Source organism: Mercurialis annua, linkage group LG4 (genome assembly GCF_937616625.2).
Source record: "Mercurialis annua linkage group LG4, ddMerAnnu1.2, whole genome shotgun sequence".
In the NCBI taxonomy this organism is placed as follows: domain Eukaryota; kingdom Viridiplantae; phylum Streptophyta; class Magnoliopsida; order Malpighiales; family Euphorbiaceae; genus Mercurialis; species Mercurialis annua.
Window position 1 is genome coordinate 26,552,062 of NC_065573.1, and position 24,425 is coordinate 26,576,486.

The 24,425-nt window shown below is 29.5% G+C and overlaps 2 protein-coding genes across 2 annotated transcripts; both read left to right on the forward strand.

The window, feature by feature from the left end:
* The first annotated feature begins 12,081 nt into the window (after positions 1-12,081).
* On the forward strand, positions 12,082-15,919 carry LOC126679568 (peroxidase 21). The gene is made up of 5 exons (XM_050374618.2): positions 12,082-12,192; positions 12,628-12,776; positions 13,018-13,206; positions 13,620-13,785; positions 15,303-15,919. Exons 1-5 carry the CDS (start codon positions 12,123-12,125, stop codon positions 15,707-15,709), a joined length of 981 nt encoding a protein of 326 aa, XP_050230575.1. The 5' UTR covers positions 12,082-12,122; the 3' UTR covers positions 15,710-15,919.
* A 4,659-nt stretch (positions 15,920-20,578) lies between these two features.
* Positions 20,579-22,964, forward strand: LOC126677792 (L-type lectin-domain containing receptor kinase VIII.1). Its single transcript, XM_050372573.2, has one exon. The coding sequence runs from the start codon at positions 20,826-20,828 to the stop codon at positions 22,953-22,955; it is 2,130 nt and encodes a 709-aa protein (XP_050228530.1). The 5' UTR covers positions 20,579-20,825; the 3' UTR covers positions 22,956-22,964.
* Positions 22,965-24,425: the final 1,461 nt, after the last annotated feature.

Below are 24,425 nucleotides of genomic sequence, written 5' to 3' on the forward strand. Positions count from 1 at the left end.
CCGACAAAAGGAGGAATTTCCGTTCATTCATACACAGCGGAACTAGGATTTTTAGCAAGGTAAGGCTGGTTTATATATTTTTTATTTTGAAAGGGCAAATGTATAAAAACGAAGATTTAATAGCCATATTTTTAAAAACTTAAAAAGTTTAAGTAGTTGTAAAAACAATTATAATTAGGGGGTGGTTCTCCTCTTAGCCCAGAACACTAGGTCTGTCTCCAGCCTCGCTCCCTTATTCCACCCCCTATATGCAGAGACGAACACACATTGGAGCCAAGGAATAAAAAGACATATACATATATAGGGTGTTTCATGAGCATAATGGATTAGATAGAGGATTTTTTCATGTATTTGTCCAATTCATAAACCGTTTGTACCTTGAATGTATAATTTTTCAATACCCTTTTCATCCAATGAAAACCACATTTTAACATATATTAAAAGAATTACCATATAATATTCTATATATTTAAAATTAATAGATACACAAGATTTATTTTAATTGTACATAATAAGAGAATATTCTATAATTTCAAAACTTTTATTCTTTAAAAATACAAATTAATGTAAATTCAATTATCTATTATAGATTTTTATAGTAAACAAATTTTAAACTCAGTTTACTTTTTTCAAATTAAAATATTTTTCTATTTTTAAATTTAATATGTGAAACAATATAAAAGTATCTAAAAGAAAATAATAGTAATAATATTTTTTTATAATATTGCATATTCTTTTGTATATTATTTTTCATTGAAATATACAATGATATTAACAAAATAACAAGTGTTAGATAGAGATTTAAAAAGTGTATCTAGCGATCCGAGACTACACCATAATCCACATGATTTTAGAGATCTGATTCATATAATTTATCTGTTAAAAACTTTATGTCAACCAACACATTTTTTAAAAGGATAAATGGAGCTTAAAAACATATCATTTTTAAAAAATTTAGTGCGATAAATATCATTATTGGATAGATTGAAGAATTACAAAAATTGCAACATTATGATATAGTTATATTACTTTATGAATTTTTAAAATTAAATATTATTATATAATATATTTTTTGTTTTAAGATATATTATATACTTTTATTTTATATTTTTAATTCGAATTTTCCAAAAAAATTGTGTCTCCCACTGCATAAATGTAATATGGTTTAGAAAAATAAATGAAAAGGGAACCTACAATGAAATAGAGATGAGATAATAAAGAATAATAAAAAAATGGCTTAGCCTCCCGAAAGAGACCTATTTGAATTGAATAAAATTTAATCTGAATATAAAAAGTTTAAAGATATCGTTTCATGGGTGGAACATGTTCAGGATATCTCATAGTCAAACCAAAAAAATGGTTTTATCATCACCCAATATCCTTCGCCATCTTTTCCAATTTATCTAGACAAAATCTGATAGGATTATTTTTAAAATTCTAATTAGTTTAGAATTTTAATTTATTCTAATATGCATTGAATATTATTGGTTTTTGTATGGTAAAAGAAACTCTAACTCTATTGGAATTTTGACTCCTTATTTCTTTGATTTTTATTGAGCTTTATGAAAAGACAAATTTCATGAATTTGAAAAAAGGTAATTCGTGCATAAAAGACAAAATTTAAATTACGTGATTAAAATAAAAAATATATATATAGTTCATGATATTTTTTACATTCATTTTAAAAAATATAGTGGTAATTCAAAAAAACTCATATATGAGAAAGACAGTTTTCCTTCTTTCAAGCCTATGATTTTCAGTTTCTAGCTAAATACTGTCGTCTTTTATCCATTTATTTCTGTGTTTTTTTTTTGGAATTGATAGCTGAATAATGGAGATGTATTTATAGTTTGATGTGGCTGAGTGTTAGTAATTACGATTTGATGTGTTTTTCAGTTAAATTTTTTAGAACATCCAACTCAAATTTTTTTATAAAAAATTTTCAGATCATTGAATTGAAACAAAACATGGAAATGATAAGAAATTTAAGATTTAAATGATGTTTAAAAAAATTTATGATCTAATTTTTTGTGTTTTCTATCGGCATTAAAATTTATTTTTAGATTTTTAATTTATTTTTCAATTTTTGTAGATGAATTATTTGCGTTTCGTTGTGTTTAAATTTTTTATATCAATCAATTTACACTGTATTTTGATATTTATCTATTATCTTTTGATAAAACAAAATTAAAATGGGTTTTTTACACAAATCCCCCAAAAGAGATGCTACCTATTGTTTATACCTCAAGATTTTGGTTTTTACAGTAATCACTCAAAATAATAAAAAAGTTTACATTAATCTCCCATAACCCAAAGTAGACTAAAAATAAGAGAAAATAGGACAATTATAACCCTATAAGAAAAAACAACGTGTCTTTTCAAACAAACAAACAAAACCTTATTCATCTTCTACCTCCATTAAATTGTCGCCATTAAAGCTGAAATAATGAGCCATAATTTGTTCCAGCGGAGGAACAGCCACTGAACGGTCCGGCGACAGTTGTTGAAAAATTAGAAAGAAGGCGCACTAACGAAGAATGCTATGAATGGTCGGATTGATCGTGCTTGGAGTTCCGGCGGTGTCATTATTCGTCGGACTTATAAATGAATGCGAATAGAGACTATGAGTATAAGAAAGAGAAGAATCTGTATGAATTTTAAGTGGCAATTGTTTTGATATATGATGGATTTTTGGGGCAAATCGTGATTCGTAACGTCCAAACATAATGTGTTGAAATTGGAGAAAGAAATCATATGTACAGGTAGAAGAAGAGCAAGGGATGGGTCCATAAGAAATAGATTAGGTCGGGTCAAATATAATTGGGTAAAATTGTTTTGTTGCAGTGAAACAAAATGAAGGCTAAGGAACTTTGGTTGTGCAGGTGTGATTCTAGCATATTAAGTTTCTAGTATTGTCCTTCTCTATAACGGTCTTTTAATTGCTATTACTCAGCTATCACTGTTTGTTATTTTTTCATCCATTTTTCTGCTATCTTTTCAGTTAAGTTTGGAATTTGAGTAACACTTGGTTGCATCTTGTAATTTATAAAAAAGATCAATGAATTTATCTAATTATAGCTGATTTGTTTATTTTTTCTTAATTAATCATTGATGCATTAATAGGAACCTTGTGAATTGTTTTAACAAGGCATGCTATTTTGGATAGTGAAATTGGTACTGCAACTGATTCTCTCCTATCAAACAACTAAATTCAACAAGCTGGACTAACAAAATTTATAGTTTTTATTGGAAATTTTCATGTACCCAATAGTTAGTTTAGTTTAGATCTTGGTAGTGAAATGAAATATAAAATTTAGTAAATCTCATTATTACAAATTTAGTCTCTTGAATTTCTGATGATGATCATGATTTTCTTATTGAACAACTATTAATTTAATTAGAATAAATTAATTTTAAATTTATAATCAGTTTACTAATAATTTAATTTAGATTAGTTTATATTGAGTTGATATAGGTTCACATCCGGTTCACATCGGGTTGATATTTGATTTTACAGACTATCAAATACATTTCACTTAAAAGAGATATTCAGTGTGTATATTAAAGTAAATCTCAAATTCACTCTATATAAAATGTCATTTAAGATTGTAAAAGAACAATCAGATTTTTTTTATTAAAAATTAAATTAAATTAGTTCAGTTTATATAGGTTCATATATGGTTCACATCAGGTTCATATCAGGTTCACATCAGGTTTATATCAGGTTGATTTTTGATTTTATAGACTGACAAATATATTTCACTTGAAAGAAATATTCAATTTGTAATTACACTAAATTTCAAAATTCTCTTTATATAAAATGGCATTTAAAATTGTAAAAAACATTAAGACAAATTTTATTAAAAAATGAATTAAGATAGTTCAATTGATATACATTCACATCCGGTTCACATCAGGTTGACTTTTGGTTTTATAAACTGATAAATATATTTCACTTAAAATAGATATTCAATTTGTGATTACACTAAATCTCAAAATTCTCTTTATATAAAATGTCATTTAAGATTATAACGAGCAGGAAAACAAATTTTATTAAAAAATGAATTAAGATAGTTCAGTTGATATAGGTTCACATCCGGTTAACATCAAGTTAATTTTTGGTTACATAGACTGTCAAATCCATTTCACTTAAAAAAATATTCAATTTGTATATTGCACTAATCTCTCTGTTTAAAATATCATTTAAGATTGTAAAGAGTAATAAGACAAATTTTATTAAAAACTGAATGAAGATAGTTCAGTTGATATAGGTTTACATCCGGTTCATATCAAGTAGATTTTTAATTTTATAGACTGTCAAATATATTTCACTTAAATTGAAACATTTATAACAAGTTTTGTTGGATTCACTAAAAAATGAATTTAAATTAAATTTACATTAAATTTATATTAAATCTATATCAGAACAAATCAGCATGTTAAAAGTTAAAAAGAAAAATAAAATAGCCAAAACAAATTAGAAATGTGATTCAGATTAGACCTAAATAAACAAATTTCACAAAGCTTAAAACAATGATTACTCTAAATAACTATTTGAAACTATTAATATTTAATTTGATAAAAGTCAAAAAGGTAAACATTAAGGTTAATTAGAAGGAAATAGTTGTAATGGAGCAAGTAATAACAGACACGTTTTGCAATGCATAAAATGAGGATTTAAACAGTATCAAGTGAATCCAAATCTACAATACAAAATTAAAGACATGACTTTTCTCTCACCTTCATCACCTGCTCAATTCATTGTGTATCAACATATTTCTCCTCCTCCTGTCCCTATTTTTTCTTCAACACTTCAATTTGTCCATTTTTTATATTGTCACTACTACAATTATTATTACAATCGTCGGCAGCAGCAAAATTGCTAAATTCACAAATTTTATACCGTAAACTCTCAACATATACCTTACTTGTACTAATGGAAGCGGCGTCGATGTCTCTGATGGAGTAATTAGTTCCATTTCCGATGATTTTGAGAGAAAAGAATCTCAAAATCAGTTTCCCCAATTAATCTATACTCTGCTCCACTATCTGTATTGATTTTATAAAGTTCATCATATCCTTTGCCAATCTTTTTTGCTTTTTTTTTTTTCTGCAACTTCTCTATCAACGGCAACGGCGATGTGATCTTCATTGGCCACTATTAGTGACGAGTTTCTCCGCAGCAGAAGTGACGTTACCTAGAAGAGTTCTGTTCGTTCTTGGAATTTCTTCCCTCATCTGCAATAGTGACAGCCAATTCATTGGCTTTAGATTCAACAAATTTATCGTGCATCAGTACCGCCGATCACTGCTAATGTAGAAGAGAAGAGAAAGTGAAGGGGAGGGAATTGGCTGTATAAAGTACACATTAGCAAGTATAAAGACAAGGATAATTTAGTAATTTGTAAATGAAAGGGGTAGAGCTGAAAATGGAAAATTAAAAAAGAGGGATTTTTGCTAAAAAAATTATGTTGGATCACTAACATAAACTTTTCAGATTTTGAGGTATATGGTGACATTTTCTCAATTAAAATTAGAAAAATTATTTTTTAAAAATAATTAAGTATGTCACGTGTTAACCTAAGGATACCCAGCCCATGTGATGGGGTTTGGATGAAGAAGAGGAGAACATACAAAATTTTGAAATATTATTAATATAGTATAAATCTCTATCTCCTGATAAAAAAAAAAAAAAAAGCATACAGCAATTGTGGGCCCATCAGGTCTAATTAGAGACAATAGTATCTTTATCTCATTCATAAATGGGTCCAACCATTTCCATAAGATTAGCCTTGTTTTGTTCCAAAATGGCTCCTTCCAGCTCATACCCGTTGCTGTTAGATTTCTGCTGACATGCGAGAAATTGTTGTGCGAAATAAGTTCATAGGATTATAAACCATCCGGTAATTATGTGACGCGTGATAATAATAAATATGTAATCAATTATTAAATATAAAAAAATTATTAAAAATATTTAAACAAAAATTATCGAATTTAAAGATCCATCAAATAATATCTAAAAGTTAATTATTAGAAATGCTTAATTAACAATCACTTAATTAAATATTCACTAAAAAAATCTAATAGAGAATTAAAACTTTAATGATTCGCCAAACATATTTTAAAATAAGATTGTCAAAAATATTATATTAAACAATTGTCAAATCTAAGTATTCGCCAACAAACGCATAAAAGACAATTATCAAAGAAAAGGCCTAAGTGAAAATAGCGATTCAAAAAATCGCCAAAATATATCTACAAGGCAGTTATTGAAAAATACATAAGTGGTACAGAATCGTATTTTAAGATGTATTCAAAAATAGTCTTTACACAGAAAAAACAAGGTATATTGATGCATAAGTACGAGTTTCGATAGTAATATTATAATATAGACATCATTATAATGACGTTTTATAATATGATTAGTTTAGTTTAAAGATAACATGGTGAACGGAATTTATCTAAAAAAATTTCTTTTACAAATAAAGCCATGGGCAAGTCTTCCATTTCGAAAATAAAGTTAATAAAATATCTTTTACTTCATTATCTACTATCTCTGGCATGCTAGACTTCAAAAAAAAAAAAAAAAAAAACCCTCACAAATTCCTGATGTAATTTGCTCTCGAAATCACTTGGTTGCTCTCTCTAAAAAAAGCTCAACATTTTCTTCAAAAACTCTCTTTGTTTTGATCTTGTGAAGGATGGAAGAAGATGATTTTCAATCTTTATCGGAAAATCATCTTCTCTCCGTCCAAATTATTATTATTTCTACAGTTTTCTATATATTTATATCTTTTTAAATATAAATCTTTATAGATCTATAATTTTATTAAGAATTATTGTAATTTTTGTTAAATATTCTTGATAATCGAAGGTGTTGTGAGGTAAAAAAAATTAAAAATTTATTTAAAGATGAAGATCGGGAAATATGATTTTTCAATAAATCTAGCGGTTTGAAGATAACTTCTAGATATTGAAGATAAGACTTGAAAATTTGAAGTTTCAATAATCAAGCGGTTTTAAAATTGTCATTTCAATATTTATGTATTTGGATAACTTATGGTTAAAAAAAGCCCTATTCGATAACTGTATTAAACAACTCTTATCATCATTTTATATTAGTTGTTTCAATTTGTTAAGGAATTATTTTTTATGTAATTTTTACTTTATCTCTGTTATTTTAGCTTTTGAAAAAACAAAAGAATGACGATCTATAAAGATTCAATAAGAATTCATATAATGGAAATAAGGTGTTATGTAAATGGAATCAAATAAGGGTTAGAAGCCGTTTCTTTCTGTTTGTTTTGAGAACAACAATGTAAATAGCTAGTATTATATTGTATTTGTTTGTTAGCAAATAAAATAAAGGTACTTTGGTATATATAGCTCCAAAAAATGCAATATGATTTTATACATTTATATTTTTGACTAAAATGACCAATAAATTTTTAAAAATATATTATGACAACACAATCCGTTAATTTTGTGATTTGTAATAAATATATTCAATCCTCCTTTTAAATTTTCATAATTATCATTTTAAATGCACACAAATCTCCCTAGAATGAAATAAAAGATAAATCTAACTGAATCATCAATTATAAAAATAAATTTGGATTATAGACGTAAATTGAGAATTGAATATGATTGTCACAAATTATAAAATTAACAAATTTTTATAATTATTTTTAAATATAGTTATCATTTTCGTGAAATATATAAATATATAATATTACTTTATCTCATAGAAACTAATAAAAGCATGACTAATTTTTTTTTATTATGGATAAATCCTTTTTTTGGATAAATAAAGCATGACTAATTACTATAAATATAGTCCAATAATAGAAATTTATATACATCACGATTATTTGAACTTTTTCATCCTTTATGGTAAGAAATACTGTAATTGTTTTACTAATTGTCTGGACAGTTTTTTACTATGCTTAAATTTTAATTGGATAAAGGGATGATTCAGTCCTTCAACTTATGACCGGGAATCAAATAGTCTATTTTTAGTCATTTTAATCAATAAGAATAATACTTTTGATTTTGATCAATTAACAATAAATTATACAATATAAGCAAGTTCAAAAATTGAAATATCCATAATTGATTTTTAAAATTATCTTTAATTAATTAAAATAGTTAAAAATAAATTATTTAATTCCTGATCACTAGTTTAAAAATGGACTTGATTCCTTATTCAATTTCAATTCGTAAATAGAATATACCTGAATTGTAATTTTGTGACAATAAGGGAATGATGTGACTGAATGTGATGCCTTATAAGCAGAAACAAAATTTCAGAGAAGAGCAGTTATTTTTACTGTTTTAAGGGGAGTATTGGAGCTTCCACGTGGCGTTCGTGAGGCACAAATGTCCTGTTGGACATATACATATACATATTTCCACCATATTATTATCATATCAGCATTTTTTTTAGATGCAAGTGATTGTTTAATAACCAAAGGAATTTTATTAATTTTTGGTGGAGATTTTTCCAAAAAAAATTACAAATTAAATAAAAAAATCAATCCGATTTCTGAATTTATAATTTAAAATTAAATAATTTCGGTCATTTTAATCAATTAACGACATTATTTCTCATTTTTTAGTTAATTAAGGATAAAATTAAATAATATGAATAAACTTAAAACCAAAATTAGTTCAAATTTATCTTTAGTTGATCTAAAAATATTAAAAATATTGTCATTTTTTTTTGGTACAGGGTACATGAGGTTTCCTGAACGGGTCTCAATTATGAGACGGCACCTTTAAGCCTTCCACATTCAGACTAATCCCCACTCGAGCCGTGTAGGTCACTTGCGGGAGGCAAACTCTGGCCTCAAGTTTTAAACGGCTGCATACATGAGTACGGTTCGAACCCGCGATCTCACTTAAACTAGAAGAGTGCCTTACCAACTCATCTACGCTTTGGGGTTAAAAATACTATCATTCTAAAATTTAAAAATATAGTTTTTATTTGATCAAAATGGCTGAAAGTGAGTTGTTGGATCCTGAATCATATATTCAGTAATGGATTGACCCTTTGTTCAATTAAATAATGTATACTCACAAAATAAATGCAGATCATGATCCTCTAATTTGAAATTAGAATAGTGGAATCAAAATTAATGATCTAACCAACTCACAAATGAATGGTATCTACAAGATAATGATTAATTCCATCAAAAACCCAATTAATGAAGAGATTAACATTTGACATGGAACTCCACAATTAGAGGTTAGCGTTTTCTTGTAAGCAATCCAACTTAATTTCTTCAATCAAAAGAAATGATTTTGTGTACACTAACGAAAATGCACACTAATAGCTACATAATTAAATTAATAATACATTCTTATGCAAAAATTCAAAGATCCTTGCATTATGTATATTATTTGGACAATTAAAAACTAAAACAAAAATTTATCATAAACTTCTTTTGCGAGGTGTGAATTGATCTATTGTTCGCCACATATTTAATTATTTAAGAAGATCAGAAACATTTGACTAAAAACTTTTTTATACATTATAAAAACGCTTAATCTACCAATCAAGAGCTTACAAAGTCAAATTAAACCAAGCAATAATAATTGTTACATTATTTATAGTATATTTTTAATTGTCGAAAATTAAGTTTCAATCTCAAAGGATGGTTCCAAAATCCATATGCATGTGATATATGGTCTCTATTTCTAATTATACCCTAAAATAAGGAAATTCAACGCTTATCCAATCAATGATGCAAATTGGTTAATTGTAGCTAGCCCTTAACGTGAATGAACTACAAACTGACAAGAAAATGCTTAATCAAATGAAGAAAGTTGACTAAATAATTTGATCTCTATTTTTCGAGTAATAAATGAGTGTATCCTTTTGTTTATTTATTTCAATAAATAGGCTCTTTTAAAACCTTCAATTTTAAAATTTTATACAAATTGAAGTGGTTCAGTGTAACTGTAAACCATTTTTTGTTATTTGGTTTCACTTGCCTTAGAAATTTACGTGTTTAAGTTATTTAGTGAGCCTAGTGAAAAAAAAAATTAATAGAGCTTGGGATAAAAAAAATTTAAATTAGGAATAAATTTGTAAAAACTTTATTGTTACTGAAAATATATAGTTTGAGGTAAGTGGATGTAAGCAAAAAAACTCACTGAACTACTTTAATTTAGGCCAAATGTCGTAAAAAGGTCAGACCTTTTATAAAAGTTTCACAAAAGTCCTAACCTTTCAATTTTATCGATTTTGGCCAAAAACAGATTATTTGGTTTCAATTGTGGCCAACTCTCAATTTGATTTCAATTTGCCTATATTTTGCCTACGTGGCATGCACATATACTTTTGTGAAACCAAATAATCAGTTTTTGGCCAAAATCAACAAATTGAAAGGTCGGGACTTTTGTAAAACTTTTGTGAAAGGTTTGGCCTTTTTACGACAATCGACCTTTAATTTATAGTTTTCTAATTTACTTGACCCAGTTTGGATCTTTGCTAAACTTCTTAATCCGCAAAAATTTTCATAACAATTACAGCACCCCATTCTCTTAGTCGTCCCTTGTTTCACCATTATTAGAGCTTAGTTCTCTTATATTGCTTCATATGAATTAATGTATGAGAAATTTTCAAAATGCATGATTAAGATATTTGAGATGAGCCTTATTATGAATTTGCTCAAATTCTTCTTTGTATTGCAAATTAAACCAAGCGTACGATTCCATCCTCCAAAAATAGCGAGTTACTTATTAAAAACTCACATAACTATTATAATTTTTAATGGAGATCCATCGAAGGACTTGAATATACGTTTTTTTTAAGCGTACAATTCAACCCTCCAAAAATGGCGAATTTCCTATTAAAAAATGCCACATAACTAATATAATTTCTAATGGAGATTCATCGAAAGATTTGAATATACGTTTTTTTAGTTCAGAGACCAGAAAGAAACAAAACTTAAGTTTAAGAACTAATTAATTAAAAAATGTATAGTTTAAGAATCTAATAATAAAATATTTAATATGTAATTAAGCAATGCAAATAAGACTCCAATAGCCACCAATATAAAGTTTGACAAGGATGAAAATGGTAAGCCGTTTGAAAAAAAAAACGAGTTATGATGAATTTTTTTTATCTTATCCCTAGTAGACCATAAATAACATACATCGAAAGTTTGAGGATGGTTTGAGTGGATTATATTGCTTTGTATTCAGCTACTAAATAAGTTTGGCAAAATTAACTTTCATGCCCAAATTAAAATAAAATTTATTTCAATCCGTTAATTAAAATGAAATATTTTGAATAGGTCAAAATTAATAAAATATAAAATATTGGTTATAATTGATAAAAAAATTAAAAAATATATATTCTTAAAGACTATATAATTCTATTTATTCATAAATATGATGATGTAAAACATTGAACTCCGATCCATTAAATTTTATGAATTCTAATAATGTATACAAATTATAAATAATAAAAATGAAGGATCTAATTGATAAAAAAAATTAAAAAAATAAATTAATCCCTTAAGTTATTTTTATAATTGGTCGGTTTGTTTTTCAATTTTTTTATAAACCATTATCAAAATATAGATCTATCATAATATCAACCGAAATTACTAACTTATATCTTACTTTTATTAATGGGACTTTTTTTTTTTATTTATTTTTTAGAAATATCCTACCACAACTCAGAAAATTTATGGTCAAATTGTTAAAAATATTTTTATCAATTCAATCAATAATTATAAATAAATAAAACCATTTTATCCTTTTCCAATTATTAGGCATTTTAGATAATAATACTGTCCATATCGATCTAGGTACCCTTAATTATTGAGATAGTATTTGATTTAATAAAATTTTGGATGTAGCATTAAGATAATGTTAAGTTTTTAATAATAGAAGAAGAAGAAGGGTGGTGTAAGTGGGACATGAAGCGTGAGGAGAAGATGGCTGAAAGGTCAAACAAAATGGCGTAGTGGAGAACGAGAGGCTGCTCTTTTTTTTCTTTTTTTTTCCGGCCTTTTGCTAACTTGCAGTCATATTCCAATTCCTATATAAAGAGATGCCAATTTCCCTCAAATCCAACACACAAACCCATCATTATATAAGCTTACGAAATGGCCGCCAACAAGCTTTCTTCAGCATTTTTCTTTCTGTTATTACCGTTATTCTTGCAATTTCATTTTGGTAAGAATTAGGTTACTGTCTACTCCTACCTTTTTTCACTCTATACGTCAATTTCGGTTACTATCTAAATTTAATAACATTTCTTTTAACTATCTGATATTGTATATGACCATATAATAAGTAGCATAAGTATTTGGAATCAATATAGGTTTAATGATAGTATTGTGTCATTAAAAATAAATTCATTACATCGCTTTGAGATTATCTTTGCATTTTGGGTTTAATTTTGATTGAATGGTATATGTATTTATAGTGTTTTTAGGGCTACAAGATTATAGACTTGATATTAATTACAAATTGGTGGTTGCCCAAAAGAATATATAGCATGTGACATGTTCCCTTTTTATGTATATTTAACAAATACTACAATAATATAGATAGATAAAGTTAGAAAGTATATGATTCAATAACATATTAAATTTGATTGTCGTTCAGGCAAAAGTGAACTCCAATCAAATTACTATGCACAAAGTTGCCCAAGAGCTGAAGGAATTATCAAAGAGCAAGTTATTAGCCTGTACAACAAGCATGGAAACACAGCCGTTTCTTGGGTTAGAAATCTCTTCCATGATTGCGGAGTGAAGGTACGTAATCTTTACATTATCCGAATAATAGTACCGAAATTCTTAACTAGCACGATTTTGTATTTAATTCATAAAGACAAACCAATCGGAACTGGCGAATTTTTCATAATTTGTTTCCAACTTCGGTTAGTTGGGTGCATGAACAAAGTATAAACCGGTGCTAGGTAAGAAATTTTCTATTCGCATATTGTCGAGAACTACGATGTGAAGAGTTGGGTTCATTGATTAATTAATGGTGCAGTCATGCGATGCGTCGCTGTTGTTAGAGACGGTGAACGGAATTGAATCAGAGAAAGCATCGCAAAGAAGCTTCGGAATGAGAAATTTTAAGTACGTGAACACTATCAAAGAGGCTCTTGAAAAAGAATGCCCTTTGAAAGTTTCTTGTGCTGATATCGTTGCTCTCTCCGCTAGAGATGGTATTGTCATGGTAAGTCTGTTTTTAATTGTGTGATCCAAGCCAAAACTTACATATTTTACACCTTAGTCCACATTGGTGTACAATTTTATCAAAATAATCATTTTGGTCCATAAACTTATGTCTATAGTCAATTAAGGTCAATTACATCTAAAACTTTTTAAAATCAGATTAATCGAATTCAAATGATCCAAATTTAGATAGAATAATAAGAAAATTTTGGATTCATGATTTGATCTGAAATTATAAGTTTATGAGTCTATTTGACTTTAATGCGTGCAATAAGATCTTAATAATATCACTACATAAATTTATGTTTCTCAAAAAAGTTATTAACAAAATCAGGACTTTTTTTAATCATGGTATATATATTCAAAAATTTGATTAACTATAAGTTAAATTGGTATTGAATGTTATGAATATAGCTGGGAGGACCAAGAATTGAGATGAAAACAGGGAGGAGGGACAGCAAGGAAAGCTACGCAGCAGTGCTTGAAAATTTCATACCAAATCACAATGAATCAATTTCAGTAGTGCTTGATCGCTTTCAATCTCTTGGCATTGACACTGAAGGAGCAGTTGCTCTGTTAGGTACATATCAATTACATGTTTTGTCCAGCTCTAGCAAATTATATAGTTCCCTGCAAGGCCGGAATTAGGAATTCTAGTATGGGGGCTAGTTTGTACAAAAAATATATGGGAAGGATAATTATATAAAAATTAAAATTTAATAACTATAATTTTCAAAAACATTAAATTAAAGGGGTAATTTAGAAAGAAAAAAAAATGAGGGCAGGGGCAGGGCCTACCTCAGTCCAATGGGCTGGATCTGCCCCTGCTTCACCAAAACTTCACGATGTGCCGTTTTACCATTTTCATTTTTTAAAATGCTTCGAGAATTTCAAACTTCCCTTTTTTAATACAAAATTCCCAATTTAGTATCTAGTATAGTTAAAAAAAATAAGTAAAATTAATAAGTTAGTATATCTAAAATAATAACAAAGTGAAACAGTATACTCTGAATTTTTTTATGATTTTTATCAATTACATCCAACAAAGTAAATAAAAAATAAATATTTTAATTAATAAATAACTTAGTTTTTATTTCATTAACTTTTTATGATAAAAGATATTATAGTTTTAAAAAATTATCTACCAAAACTTATCAAAATCTGTATGTTGTTATCGAGATAATTTGTTTTGTGAATTTGTATGTTATAATCAATAAGTTTATGATTTTAAAAAAATATACACTAATTTCTAATGAAAATATCTTAAGATATTGAATTACTTGTTATTTTTATCAAGGTAAAAGGTAAAAGGAACCCTTTAAGTTGTTAAAAAAACACATAAGCTTTTATGTTTTGTGGGCTATTTAAGCCCTCAATTTTTAAAAATTGTGCAAAAAAAATCCTCTAATTTTTTTGGAAAGAGCATTTAAGCACTTTTAATTACATTTTGGATACTTAGCCCCTCCTCAAGTTTTTGGCAAATATATTAAACAGTAAAATTATTTTTGAACCTTTTTGCTATTTGGTTATGAGAGACATGTGAGCAATTAACGGGTGTTTCTAATACTGTTGGACGAAAGGAGTTATTTGTTTAATTTTGAAAACAAAGAGGGTTTTATTGTGCCCAGAATTTGTTTAAAGGCTTATGTGTAAATTTAAGAAACCTACAAGAATTTTTTTATACCTTTTTCCGTCTATCAATTATATCCTTAATTTTTATAACACTAGACGCATATAATAGAATTAAGAAAAGTAAAGTTATTGGACCAAACTGTTAAATATTTATATTCATTTTATCTAAAAAAATACAATGCCGCCGTCTTTTATTTTAGCGCTTCTTTTTTCTTTTTCTAAAATGCTTTGGAAATCTGAAATTATATAGTTAAAAGCTATTCTTATAAAAAACATTATTTCTCCAATTTAGTTCTGGAATTTCATTTTTATTTTGAGAAACGATTCGAAAATTTCAAAGCTATATTTCCATGATCTATTTCTGCTATCTTTAATTCGATGTTTTTTTATTATATATTCCATTTTCGTGATAATGCATAAGAAATATACATTTGTTCAATCCATTTGTTCTATGGTACAATGTAGGAGGGCACTCAGTGGGCAGAGTTCATTGTGTAAACTTAGTGCAAAGACTCTACCCTACAGTTGATCCAACGTTGAACCCTGACTATGCTAACTACCTTAAAGGCCGGTGTCCAACTCCCAACCCAGACCCAGAAGCTGTTCTATATGCAAGAAATGACCGAGAAACGCCAATGATTCTTGATAATTATTACTACAAGAACTTATTGAACCACAAAGGGTTGCTCTCAATTGACCAACAATTGGCTTCTGATCCCACTACATCTCCCTATGTTCAACGTATGGCTGCCGATAACGGCTACTTTCACGATCAGTTTGCTAGGGCTATCGTCTTGTTGTCGGAGAATAATCCGCTTACTGGCGAGCAAGGCGAGATAAGAAAAGATTGCCGCTATGTGAATAGCAATTAAAAACGCATCTACTTTGATTGATTGGTTAAGATTATGTTACATTTTATGCATACAGCAATTGGAATGAAAATAATTGTGTAACACTACCTTTACGGTGAACATGTAAGGATATAAACTATTTCTTATTATGTAGTTCACAGGTGCATTGAGTCTCCAATTGTATAAAAGAATAATTTTAATGAAATAAAGTGAATGTTGATGGGATTTTAATCTTGGGCAATGCTCTTTATGGCAATCTAAAACTATTTTTGGAATGAAATGAATGTTTTAAAACCAATATTGAATTTTGTCCGAAACTTTTAGAAATGCATATTGGTATATTAATTCATTAGTCTTACTTAACCCACTTATCAAAATTTAAATTTTAAAATTCAATAATTAAGATAAACTTCTCCGAACACTTATAAATTAAATTCACGTTTAAATTTAATTTACGTACTCCCCAGTATAAAATCTTGACACGTGACATAGCGCAACGATTAGAAATTGCGGGGTATTACAATTTTGATCTATTTAGAATAAAAAGAAACATAACAACAATTATAATTTTTCTTTTGTTTTAAAATATAAAATTCTATTAATTAAAAGTTTATTGATCAGCCAGTAGATATAATTTGATAATGGACGCACACACCTCAATCAATTAGATAAACTAAAATAATCACATGCTATCACATGAGATTTTCTATGATAATTAAAACAATATTTATGCGTTTTAATTAAGTTAAAATAGTCATGTGCTATCAAACTGAGTAAAAAAAAATGTTGTTGAAGGCATATATTACAACCTTTAAAAAAAAATAGTTTCGCTTAATATGATAATACTAACTTTAATCGCACGACTGATACATAGCTAACAACTAGAACTTTATTGTTAAAGTTTTTGATCTCATCTTCTGTGATATATATCTTCTATTGAACATTAAAGACATCATTGATATCAAATTAGTGAAATTTTCCGTAAGATGGTGGGTTTAATTATTTCAAAGATTCAAGTCGCTTGCACCGCAAAAAACAAATTCATCTCCAAAGATGAAAAATAAACTATTTTAAATTTCGATTAAATCATATTTAATCCAGTTAAGATATTAGGGTAGAAAATAATTTCTAAATCTAGATTAAAATTGGCCAAGAAAGAAACTTCATTTAAAGTTAAATACAGAAAAATATGAAAAAACTGAATTTGAGAGATTGAAAAGGTGTTTTTTGGTCAAAAATTATCAAAAACCACCTTCCAAATGAAAAAAAAAAAACTTACTAGAATTTGAGAGATTTTTTAAAAAAGAAAGACAGTTAAGATTTGAATGGAGGAAGGGTGTGACAGGTGATCAAATATTTTAAAGAACCAAAATTTATTTTATTTTATCAATTGTATCATTTTTTCTTCTTTATAATCCTCTATAAAACTAGCAATTTCTACAAATATTCTCTAATTATTGACATTCACTGTTCAAAATTAGTCTAGATTTTACAATTCTAAATACGAGTTCAATAATATCCCTTAGTGTTAAATATGATTTTCATAGAATTTTATTGCTTAGAATGAAAGAAAAAAGTACACTGAAATTGCACTCAAAGGGTTTCAAAGCATAAGTTGTTATAGTGCTGCACTTTTGTCTACTCTAGTATAGCAGTGCCTCCACATGGACCGTCTGATGGATCAATCTCAATCATTAAATAGTTATGCATGTCCACCTAACGGTAGGATCCCACCCACCATATGATCGAAATATTAATATTGTCATTATAATTAATGTATGTAATGTATAATAAGTCTATGGAGCAATAATGATTCACATGAAATCAAAAGTCATATGCTTACAAATTGTACTCTCAAACCCATTCCAGAATTTGTAAAATGGGACCAATTTTTCTTAATTCCTTGTACTTACGTAGGAGCTTCACTTTTTCAGCATCATCAATCACTATTTGGGTAATTTTTTTGGTTCATATTGGACAATAATCTATTTATATTTTGTCTTTCCTGGTGTAGAGTGTGAGAAAATTATTTATTTTTTAGTCTTTCTTTGGTTTTTAACAATCTATCATTTTTACTTCCTAAATGAGCTTAATTCGGCAACAATTTATTTACCTTAATCACTCAAAAATATTTTAATTTTTTTAACTTTTTAAATGGTTAACATTTTAAAAACGTCAATTTCAATCTAATATTGATATATAAATTTCAATTATAGAATATTAGATTTATTTATAAAAAAACCATTATTTTTCTTTTTTTTATTTATTGCTAAATCTAATTTTTTTTAATCGAAAAATATTTTATAAAGTTTGGCTACAATTGACGAAATTATAATGTTTGGTCATAAATGAAAAATAATTTTTTTTATTCTTTTAAGCCAAATTATTGGCTACACTAAAAATTTATTTATCAAACTTAGACTCAAATAGATATTTTTAAAAAAATTAATCACAAAAAAATAAAAAAAAATTGAATATTTTAGATGATTAGACCTTTTATAAGGCATATGAATTGAGTTAGAGTACGTCATAAAGCTAAGATAACATAAAATATAATTAAGGGAGTGCAAAAAATAAATCAAAATGAATAATCAATAAAATTTATAAATTTATTTTGATTTGGTTTGGTTTGGTTTATGTTTAACGTTATAATCAAATCATTTAATTTATTATTAAAAAATATATTCTAATTAAATTTTAATATAAATCAATCTATATAAGGATTAGAATAATAAATAATAATTTAATTGGTTTAGTTCAAGTAAATAATTTTTAAATTTAATAATATGATTACATTTTAATTATGAAAAAAAATAAAGTTTTAATTTAGTTTGATAATTTATCAAATGGAATAATCATGTGTACCGTTACGCAATTTTCAGTGTCTGCACATGTGACGATCTTGGTCAAAATTATTTACTTCAAATCTATCGCATAATTCAACAATAACAAATAGGCCAAATGTTTTAAAAAGGTCAAACCTTTCATAAAAGTTTCACAAAAATTCCGACATTTCAATTTTGTCGATTTTGGCCAAAAACAAATTATTTGGTTTCAATTATGGCCAATTCTCAATTTGATTTCAATTTGCCTATATGGAGCCTATATGACGCCTATGTGGCATGCCAAATATCGAAAGTTCAGGACTTTTGTGAAACTAAATAATCAATTTTTGGCCAAAATCGACAAAATTGAAAGGTCAGGACTTTTTTGAAACCAAATAATCAATTTTTAGCCAAAATCGATAAAATTGAAAGTTCAGAACTTTTGTAAAAGGTTTGGCCTTTTTACAACATTTGACCAAACAAATATGAAAAAGATGACGGAATTGTATGGTTTGCGGGTAAAGTTTAGCATATTTTTAGGCTACTTTTGCCTCTTTTTTGTTTTTCTTTTCTTTTCTTGCAACCATATATATAACATATTCCACTAGATAAGGAATCATAGTATACAAATCACGATATTTGGAAAATTGCCCTACACTACAAAACAAATGTGACGTGGAAAGATTATTACTATAATTAAAAATAATTATTTTAAACAACTCATCGAAATATCATTAAATTGAATTCAAATTAGTCAGTAGGATACTCAAAAGAGTTCGAGAACTGATCTTGAAGCTTGATTAAAAATTATTTAGTGGCATTTAACTCTTTAGTGTAGAGCAGTAGATTTTTTTATTAAATTAGTGACGATTTAGAGATAATGTTTTGGCTATTAGACAAATTAGTTATTGTACTTTAAGCAATTATATTTAATACGACATTTTAAACTGATTTAATCTAAGAAAAACACGGACTACAGAAAAAATCATGTATAAAGCAACTTAATCAGTTATCCATATATAAATTTGGATCTATTAAATCAGATATAAAATTCAATTTTGTATAATTATCATTCTTTTTTTTTTTGGTAAAAAAGAAAGGCAAAGGCTAAAAAAAAGAAATTACACACTAACGACACTTCTAGTGTACGAAACTGCGCTAACCAAGCAAGAACACTAGTCAGAGGAGTATCATGCGAAACACACCCAGTAAGAGAGTCGCTACCAATGTAGGCTAGATGATCCGCTGTATGATTAGCTTCCCTTTAAATGTGGAGAACTTTAACTTCCCACTCTCTAGCCAACATGGCTCTAATAGCTGCCAAAATACCAGAGAACTGCCCTGCCTCTGAATCAACTGAGACACTTTGAAAGGTAATTTCGTACATAAATTGATATTTTTTAATAAAAATATACTATTTTATAATAATCATCGGAATATATCATAAATCAACTGTTATATATAAAACATCTAAACACACAAAAGAAACACGAACAATTAATCGACTTTAATCAAAACAAAACAAGAAAATGATGAATTCTCACTCTTGTACTTCTATCTTTAATCTGTTCTATTTCAAATATGCTTCAAACGATTGGACCGGAACCTCAATTTGTAAGAAACTTGAATTTGAAACTTGAACAAACACTAAACAATCTTTGATCAAATTAAGAATTGATGCACATAACACTAGTTAAAATCACCAAATCTTTCTACAAACCACATAAAAAAAATCAATACATCTCCAAAAATGGAACAATAATAGACATGGAGACGATGAAACGACGAATTCCGGCTCTAGGTTGAAATCACAGCAACACTACCCTCAAAAACAAGGTTTGTATTTTAGAGAGCAGTTAGAGGTTTGGCATATAATTAGATAAAATCGATCAGAAGAACTATATTAATATAATTTTATGAATTTTGGTACCCAATCTGTCAAGAAATTAGTTCAAACACTAAATTGGTAGATTCCAATGACTTCAAGCACCACGATAGCAATTATTCCAAAAGCAAATTAAGACAAAAGCCAACAGTAATAATAGTAGAATGGTTAAGACAAACAGAAATAAAAAATAGTTTTCGTTACGACCACCTAAAACATAACCGTTGGGAAGTACACGTGGCACGCAATCCATCCACCTGTCTGCTTCAACTCCCCTTTGGATTCCCTGCTCTCTTCACAAATTCAGCTTCCTCCTTTCCATTACCTTTTCACTTTCTTCTTCACTTCTCAACCCATAAAAATCCGTCACATAAAAGCTCCATTTTCATCTCTAATGGCCATTCACAGTCTCTAAACCAAATGTAAAATGTTTTCTTTTTTAAACTACAAAATCTCACACATTCTATTTCTTCTTCTATTCTCTGCAACTCCTTCTTCTTCTTCTGCTGGTACGCAGTTTGATTTCGGTACTTTAACTTTAAGCAGTTTAAAGCTCCTCGGCGACGCTCATTTAAACAATGGCAACGTCCGTCTCACCCGTGACCTCGCCGTCCCCAATTCCGGCGCTGGCAAAGCTCTTTACTCCAAACCTATTCGCTTCCGGCAACCTGGAACTCACTCCATCACTAGCTTCTCTACTTTTTTCTCTTTCTCCGTTACGAATCTAAACCCGTCTTCAATTGGCGGCGGTCTTGCATTTGTTATATCACCCGACTCTGAAACTATCGGCGCTGCCGGCGGGTGTCTCGGGTTGCTCACGGTGGATGGTCTTGGTTCTGGGTTTGTTGCTGTTGAATTTGATACCCTTATGGACGTTGAGTTTAAAGATGTTAACAGTAACCATGTCGGTTTGGATCTGAACAGTATGGTTTCTACGGAGACTGTTGATTTGGACGGCGTTAATATTGATCTGAAAAGCGGGGATCTAGTTAACGTTTGGATCGAGTACGATGGTACTAACAGAGGAATCAATGTCTCGGTTTCGTACTCAAATCTTAAACCTAAAGAATCTGTTTTGTCGGTTAGTCTTGATCTTGATCAGTACGTTGATGATTTCATGTATGTTGGATTCTCTGGGTCAACACAAGGGAGTACAGAGATTCATAGCGTTGAATGGTGGAGTTTTAGTTCGTCATTTGATTCTAATTCAGGTTTTGGGTCTAATAACCCACCGCCTCCTACGGCTAATTTGATGAACCCGACGGCTGATTCTGTTAAAACACCGCCGCCGTCGTTGGCCCCGGCCAGTGCTGATTCTATTTCTACCGCGCAAGAAAAGAGTAGTAAGTCATCCTCTTCCTCTTGTCATAACCAGCTTTGTAAACAAGGGCCAGGCGCCGTCGCCGGCGTGGTCACCGCTAGTGCTTTTTTAGTAATCTTCGCCGGAATTCTCATCTGGGTATTTTCTAAAAAGTACAAACACGTCAAGAAAGAGTCTTTTGCGTCTGAGATAATAAGAATGCCAAAAGAATTCAGCTATAAAGAGCTCAGATCAGCAACAAGGTGTTTTAATGCTAATAGAATCATCGGCCACGGTGCATTTGGTATTGTTTATAAAGGTATCTTACCGGATTCCGGTGAGATTATTGCAGTGAAGAAATGTAGTCATAGTAGTCAAGGAAAGACTGAATTTTTATCTGAATTATCAATAATTGGCACTCTCAGACATAGAAATCTCGTACGGCTTCAAGGTTGGTGTCATGAGAAAGGTGAAATTTTACTAGTCTATGATCTAATGCCTAACGGAAGTCTTGACAAAGCATTATTCGAGTCAAGAACAGTTTTGCCTTGGCCACATAGGAGAAAAATCTTACTTGGTGTAGCTTCAGCATTAGCATATTTGCATCAAGAATGCGAAAATCAAGTGATTCATAGGGATATTAAGAGCAGTAACATTATGTTGGATGAAGGGTTTAACGCGAGATTAGGCGATTTCGGTTTAGCTAGACAAATCGAGCACGATAAGTCCCCCGACGCAACCGTAGCGGCCGGAACAATGGGATATCTAGCTCCTGAGTATTTACTAACAGGCAGAGCTACAGAGAAAACCGATGTGTTCAGCTATGGAGCAGTAGTTCTAGAAGTTTCTAGCGGAAGAAGACCAATTGAGAAAGAAACAAGCAAAATTGGAGCAAACAGCAATTTAGTAGAATGGGTGTGGAGTCTACACAGAGAAGGAAAATTAGTAAGTGCAGCTGATTCAAGACTTGAAGGTGAGTTCAGTGAGATTGAAATGACTAAGGTTCTGTTGGTTGGGTTAGCTTGTTCGCACCCTGACCCATTGGCTAGACCCACAATGAGAAGTGTGGTCCAGATGTTGGTGGGTGAAGCTGAGGTCCCTATGGTTCCTAGGACCAAACCAACTATGAGTTTTAGTACTTCACATCTGTTGTTGAGCTTGCAAGATAGTGTATCAGACTGTAATGGCATGATCACTCTCTCAACTTCTTCTTCAGAAAATGGTTACATTATTGGTGATAATGATGACATAGTTTGATTCTGATAGGTGGGATTTTTATGAGAAAGTTATGACTTATAATTATAAATGTTGAGTTATGGCTCATATTGTTCCTATTTGGATTAGGATATATTGTTCCTATTTAGATTAGGATACTTAATCCTTTGTTTAGCATTGTTTTCCTTTTAGGATTTATAGTCTAGTTCCTTATTGGATTAGGACTTAAATTGTGTCTTAAGGGTTCACTATAAATAGAGGTGATGACCCTATTGTAAACTCACAACAAACATATAGAATAAATTCTCTCTCTGCCGTGGAGTAGATCGCATTGATCGAACCACGTAAAAAATCTTGTGTGATTCTTTTCTCTTCTCTTATTTATTTTCTGCTGCGCTAACAAGTGGTATCGGAGCCTAGATTTCAAATCTGAGATTCTAGGTATTTTGTTGATTGAAGATGTCGCTTCATAAATTCGATATTGAGAAATTCAATGGGTCGAATGACTTTACTTTGTGGAAAGTCAAGATGAAGGCTGTTTTGGTTCAACAAGGATGCGTAGCGGCGTTAGGAGGAGAAAGCAATTTACCGGAAGGTTTGTCTGTGGGAGAGAAGGCAGATATTATGTCAAAGGCACATAGTACGATTCTATTGAGTCTTTCTGATGAGGTGTTGAGAGAGGTTATCGGTGAAGGAACTGCTGATGCTTTATGGGGAGCGTTGGAGAGCAAGTTTCAGAAGAAATCTCTTACAAACCGGTTGTATCAGAAACAACGTTTGTATACATTGAGGATGACGGAAAATACTCAGGTAAGAGATCATGTTAATAACTTCAATCGAATTGTTATAGATTTACAAGGTGTTGGTGTTTCAATTGAAGAAGAGGATCAAGCCCTCATTCTTTTATGTTCTTTGCCCAGTTCATATGAAAACTTTGTTGATACAATGTTATATGGTAGAGATTCGATTTCTGTTAGTGATGTAAAGGATGCTTTGCAATCCAAAGAACTAAAGAAAAAGGTCTCTAACTCTAATGAGGAGGAATCGGTTTCTTGTCTTGTGGTGAGTCGGGGCAGGAGTCATGAGAGAGATGGTGGGAAAGGAAACAGGTCGCGTTCCAAATCGAAGTCTAATGGACGACGATGCTATCACTGCAAGGAGAAGGGGCACTTTAGAAGAGATTGTCCGAAGCTGAAAAAGGGTGGCGAAAACAAGGGATCAAGCGGTAATGCTAATGCAGCTATGGTACAGGAGAGTTCTGATGAGGAAGAAAGCGGTGATGTTTTTGATTGTGAGTACATCAAGTTCTGATAGTACCTGGGTCCTAGATACTGGTGCATCTTATCATATGTCTTCTAAAAAGGAATTGTTTAATTCTTTCAAGGAGTGGAATGGCACTGTAAAGGTGGCGAATGATAAGGAGCTTGCTGTCAAGGGTAGTGGTTCTGTTCAGATCAAGATGTATGATGGTATGGTTAGAACATTTGATGCTTGGTATATTCCTGAACTGCG

Coding starts and splice junctions, on each gene's coding strand:
- LOC126679568 (XM_050374618.2), top strand. CDS start 12,123: ATGGCCGCCAACAAGCTTTCTTCAGCATTTTTCTTTCTGTTATTACCG. Junction 12,193..12,627: donor ATTCTTGCAATTTCATTTTG/GTAAGAATTAGG, acceptor ATTGTCGTTCAG/GCAAAAGTGAACTCCAATCA. Junction 12,777..13,017: donor TCCATGATTGCGGAGTGAAG/GTACGTAATCTT, acceptor TTAATGGTGCAG/TCATGCGATGCGTCGCTGTT.
- LOC126677792 (XM_050372573.2), top strand. CDS start 20,826: ATGTTTTCTTTTTTAAACTACAAAATCTCACACATTCTATTTCTTCTT.